The sequence below is a fragment of the Nicotiana attenuata genome, unplaced genomic scaffold (assembly GCF_001879085.1).
Source record: "Nicotiana attenuata strain UT unplaced genomic scaffold, NIATTr2, whole genome shotgun sequence".
Lineage (NCBI taxonomy): Eukaryota > Viridiplantae > Streptophyta > Magnoliopsida > Solanales > Solanaceae > Nicotiana > Nicotiana attenuata.
The window spans coordinates 484,728-490,678 of record NW_017670701.1 but is presented as its reverse complement, the minus strand read 5'-3'; the positions used below and the strand labels follow the sequence as shown (position 1 = coordinate 490,678).

The 5,951-nt window shown below is 39.6% G+C and overlaps 1 protein-coding gene across 1 annotated transcript; it reads left to right on the top strand.

Annotated features, from left to right (window-relative positions):
* The first annotated feature begins 2,578 nt into the window (after positions 1-2,578).
* Positions 2,579-3,590, top strand: LOC109242456. Its single transcript, XM_019409309.1, has one exon. It carries the CDS (start codon positions 2,808-2,810, stop codon positions 3,477-3,479), a length of 672 nt encoding a protein of 223 aa, XP_019264854.1. The 5' UTR covers positions 2,579-2,807; the 3' UTR covers positions 3,480-3,590.
* Positions 3,591-5,951: the final 2,361 nt, after the last annotated feature.

The window sequence follows — 5,951 nt, the reverse complement described above, 5'->3', positions numbered from 1 at the left end:
CGTTAAATCTCTCCCGAGTAATTACGACAATTTACTAGACGCGCTCTCCCGAGCTACGCTAGCTGGCTTTTAATACAGCTCACTTCAGATCGCACCCAAGGCTTCGTTATCCCTAATCCCACCTTTAAACCCTCGGTTATTAATCCCTCATATACTCTGGGAGTGGTGTTGTTCAACAATTACCTAAATATGCACTCTCTCCCGAGTTATGCATACTAAATAGGCACAGCTAATTGAGAGCTCTTCAATCAACCAGAATATAAACGTAGTTGAACAAATAGAGAAAAGCTATGGCTCAATTATATAAAAACATAACAAGAATTTATCCTACAAAAGGTTCTATCAAAACTCTAGATAACAAATTAACTATTCATAATAGTATGTAAAACTACAATACTAAAAGTCATAACCAACAATGAAAAATAGGAAGAGGAAGGAAAAACTCGTAGAAGAATTCTCCGCCTTGCTCCCAATGTGTTCTTGCCTCCTTAGGTCGAATCTATGTCTCTCCGCCTCCTTAGGTCTAATTTGTGTCCAAAATATGTCCTCCTCTTGTTCTTGGCCGGCCTCCTTTGTTTAATATAGGGTTTAGGACTTAAAATCCCATGTTTTGCACTTTAGTCCCTGAAATTTTCGCTTCCTGCAGCGTTTTTTCCGCGGTCGCGGTGGAACCACGGCCAAACATGCCCTCTGATTCTTCAGTTGTCCGCGACCATCTTCTACCGCGGTTCTGCCGCGGTCGCGGCAAAACTGCAGTTTTTCACCCTGTTCCTTTTGGAATTTGGAAAAACGTAAAACATGAAAGTTGTAGCCCTTTGAGTTAGCTTTCCAACCATATATTGTGGAGCCCAAATGGAGTTCTGAGAAAAAAGTTATGTCTATTTTACTAGACAGTGCGCAATATGCCTCCTCAAGCCTTCGTTCGTACTTAATTATCAAATTTGACCCCTGAACACGATCCCGGCTTAATTCCTTGAGCTTTTACTCAGACTTCAAAGCTTCAAATCACTTAAATTCATTCCATAACATCTATATAGCTCGGAATCACACCTACAAGGCATAAAACACACAATTAGTGCAAAACACTAGCGATTAAAGCGCAAACTCAATTAAAGTGCAGTAAATTCGAGTGTAATAAGCGACTAAAATATGCAATTATAGCCTATCATCACACGTATATAGAAACTAGTATAATAAAAACTAGAATGCTTATTATTTTTAATCCATACCAAAGTAATGCTCATTTTTCTAAACTAAATTCAACCATATAGTACTCATTATGATATACCGTCGTTATCGTTATCCATAGAATTAATTCTCTACTTTATTCCTAAAACGCTCAAAATTTATTGATCCACAAGACAAAGTAGGGTGAACTAGCTCGAACCAAAAAAAAAAAAAAAAACAATGAAGGTGCATTAAAAATGTAATTAAGTAAATAAAAGTATATGAAACTCGTGTAAGATTATTAAATTAATAAAATTATATCTTTTTTTCTCTCTAATAATTTTAATTTTAGATGAAATAATCATACACTCCTAACATAAAATATCCAAGCAAACATAACCTTCTAACGTCATAATATTTGATAAATGTACAAAACGTCAGTGTCGCCACGTGAGCAAAATAAACAAACGACTGGCATTAGCCTCATAGAAAAATTTTATTTTGTGGCTCACACAACTAATATCAGATCTCTTTATTGTCTCAAAATTTTGTAAATCCAAAATTATGTGGATCCAAAAATATAAAATATGAGTCTATAAATTTATGAAATAAAAAAAAATCTCATACAATAAGTGCCAGTTGTATGAGGCAGACCATAAGACTAGTTGTGCTCATGGGATCCATGTCACGCGGAAGGCGTGTGCTATCGTCGACCGACCCATCTAATGCTTGTGCCGTTGCTCGAACTGCGCAATCCAATCGCGTGCCACCTTTTAATTCCACGTATTCTACTTACGTCCTTGCTCTCCATTTAAACCACTCAAAATGTTTGACCAAAAATAGCAAAATTACTGTGCATAGTATTATTACTCGACATATTATAACAAATTAAGTACGAAAATATTTAAGCAGAAATGTAGAATAACAACTAATAGTTCATTTCACTAGTTTCTTATAATCTAAATCAATAATTACTCTATTCTTATAATCTAAATCAATAATTACTCTATCTGTTTCAATTTAGACGACACACTTTCCTTATTAGTTCGTCCCAAGAAGAATTATACATTTCTAAAAATAATTCAAGTTTAAACTATTTGTTTTACTCTTAATAAAAAGTTTTTATAACCACACAAATGTTATGATCCCATAAAACTTTTACGCTTGAATTTTAAAAATATTCTTTTTTTCTTAAATTCCATGTGGAATCTAAATACTAAATTTAAATAGAAAGGGATGGAGTAGTAAAATATTGGACTAGGCGTGAAAAATATATAGATTTGAGTCATGGGAAAATAGGCATGTGAAAATAGTGTCCGCACCTACTATTTGCTTGTTCGTGGCAATTTCTCACTCTTATCAATTAGGTTTGGCGTGTACTTCTAAATTCATTAGGACACGACCCTTTAAAAGGGGGAGGGGAAGTCCCCTTTTTCTTGTTAATGCAACCTCCCCAAAACCAAGCTAATCCCTCTTCATTCGGAAGCACATCAAATCTGACTCCATTCTTACTCAGCCTCCAAAAATCCTTTTCTTCCTTTTTATTCAATCCCACTTCCGGGAAAACAATCTTTTATTGATTTACAGATTCATCATATAGTTTTCCCGGAGAATTGAAATCTATCTTTCAACCCTCAAATATGGCATCATTAAAAATCCATCCTAGAACCCATTCATTGATTCATGTAAACAAACCCAATTTAATTTCTGATTTGAACTTGACGACTTGTCTCTCAGTTTCTAAAAGGGTGTCTTCTCATCGTGTTTCTGCTTCTCTATCTCTATCAAATCCACCTTCTAATTCAGGCGGAGTTGTCAAAGAAGATCAGAAAAGGTCAGAAGCTGTATTATCTGGTAAGCTTGACGAATGGATGAAGGAATCAATGGTGGATATTGTAAAGAATTTGAAGCAAGCGCCGTTATTGGTCCACGTTTACGATGGTGAAGGACAAGTGAAGATCAAGACAGAGAGAGCCGTAGCGGAAAATTGGCCGGTGGTGAAAAGTGAATGGAAAAGTGGAGAAAAAAGATGCCCAGATGGGCTTATTTTTATTGAAGAAGTTGGAACTGAAGAAGAATTAAGAGATGGCAAAATTGCAGAAGAATCAGAGGAAGGTATAACAAAAGCATGGGGAGTAGTAGTACAAGGGAAAGGGGTAGAATGTTCACCAGCTTGTTATTTGTTGAAGACGAGTAGAGTTGGTGCTGGTTTAGGAATGGGATTGTTTTGTACTCATTTCTGTTTAGCAAGAGTACAGAATTTTAGGGACAGTGCTCTTGGACAGCTTAAAGATTGTTGGTTGTTGCAATAACTGATTGAATTTTTCTCAAGGGGAAAAAAATTGTGATTATGTCTAAGATTGTTGAAATGTAAAGGTTTTACTGAAAGTAATACTACTAATGGACTGATGCTTTTGAGTAGATCTTGCTATTTGCTAGTAGAGTACTTCTTTTGCTGAAAGTAATATACGTTTGATTCACTATTTTTCTGTTGATATATGATTTAGTTAGTCCAGAATATACTGGAAAATTGTTAAAGCAGATTTTTTATTGAGTAATGTACGAAAGGGACTCATTTTAAACGTGTATCCTGATCCTAAGGCTCCGAGATGGTTGGGTCATCTTTATGACATTCGCCGTGCAGTATGTCACGTCCTTAGTTTTTAACTAAGTACACGTGTGGCACTTGACAACTCGCCCACGTGTGGCACTTGACAACTCATTTTGTATTAGAGATAACTTGAATTGTTTGCTTGATGTATCACAAATGAATGGTCCCCCTATTTATACTAATCACCTAGGGGCTAGTGTGTAAATAATAATTGTTCCACAAGTCCTTAATATTTACAAGTAAGTCCCTTCTCTAGAATTTTCTACAAGCCTAGAAGATTTCAAGGACTTTCCTAGCAAATCCATAAGGATCTAGGGTCTTTCTAAGGAAATATCCATATTTCTTTAGAATCTTCTCACAAATGCTAGCCTTCCTCTTATGTAAGCTTTCTCATGGCATTAATATATGCCAAATGGCGCCTATGTGGTATGATGACATGGCGGGTCATCACACTCTCCTCCGCCTAATATTGCGACGACCGCGGCGTAATGCTGCGGCATAAACTCTCAGATCTTATCCTTGAATTGCCACAAGTCTTCATCGTTCCCACGTGGCCTCCTCTAGTGATTGCCCTTTCCAATGGACGAGGAACATAGTGGTGGCTTTTTCCCCTTGTTTTCGCCTGGCCTGGTAATCCGTAATAGCCTCAATCTCCCGATCATGCGAGCCGGTGACAGTCATTGGCGCTCGACTTGATTGGCCCCTACTCGGATCATCCTTGTCTTCATGATATGGCTTAAGCATGCTGGCATGGAAGACAGGGTAGATCTTAAGATACGATGGCATGTCAAGCTTGTATGAGATCTTGCCTACCTTGGCGACGATCTTAAATGGCCCCTCATACTTGCGAATCAAATTCTGATGCATGCCCCGTAGTGCCTTGAACTGTCTTGGGTTAAACTTCACCATGACCATGTACCCAACTCTATAGTCCGTGGGACGCCGTTTACGGTCCGCAAACTTCTTCATCCTCTTAGCTGCCTTATCCAAGTAGGACTTAGCAGTGTCAAGCTGCTCCTCCCATCCTTTGGCCATATGATAAGCCCCCAAACTCTTTCCTTCGAATGCAGCTGGTAATGAATGTGGAGTTTGTGGTTGTTGGCCTGTGGCTAGCTCAAATGGTGTCCGCCCCGTGGACTCACTCCGCTGCAAGTTATAAGAGAATTGGGCGATGTCTAGGAGCCTTGCCCAATCTTTCTGATGCGCGCTTACATAATGCCTCAAGTAGCATGCTAGTAAGGCATTGACTCGTTCTGTTGGTCCATCCGTCTGTGGGTGGAAACTAGTAGAAAAGTGTAGCTCTGTGCCAAGTATGTCAAACAACTCTCTCCAAAAGTTTCCAGTAAAGCGGGGTCTCGATCACTGATTATATGCCTTGGTAGCCCCAATACTTCACCACGTTCTTAAAGAATAGCTTGGCGGCTTCCTTGGCTGTGCAACCTGGTGAGGCGGGCATGAAGGTGGCATATTTGGAAAATCTATCCACGACCACCATAATAGTACCATAACCATCGGACTTTGGTAGACAAGTGATAAAGTCCATAGTCACGCTCTCCCATGGACGCTCTGCAACTGGTAGTGGCTCCAAAAGTCCGTCGGGCTGTTGTTGCTCAATCTTGTCCTACTGACATACGAGAGAAGTCTGCACATAACATTCTATATCATCTCGCATGCGTGGCCAATAATAGACTGACTCAACCAAGGCCCTGGTGCGACGTTGGCCTGGATGACCAGCCCACATTGTATCATGACTCTCCCTATCATCCGCCGTCTAATGTCTCCAAACTTAGGCACGTAGACCCGCCGACCCGTGGTAAGCAATAGGCCGTCTTCTACCCAAAAACATTTCGTCTTGCCCTGGTTGGCTAACTCGATAAGTTGTTTGGCTGCCAAATTATGCTGCATGCCTTCTTTTATAGCCTCACGAATGTGCCAAGTTGCTGAAGTGATGGCAGCAAGCTCGGCTTTCCGGCTCAAGGCATCAGCTACAACATTACCTTTGCCCGGCTTGTACTCTAGCACATAATCAAACTCGCCAAGAAGTCTTGCCACCTAGCCTGTTTTGGTGTGAGCTTCTTCTGCGTTTGAAAGTAGCTAGTAGCCACATTATCGGTCTTGACCATGAACCTCGACCCAAGCAGATAATGTCGCCATGTACGAAGGCAATGCACAA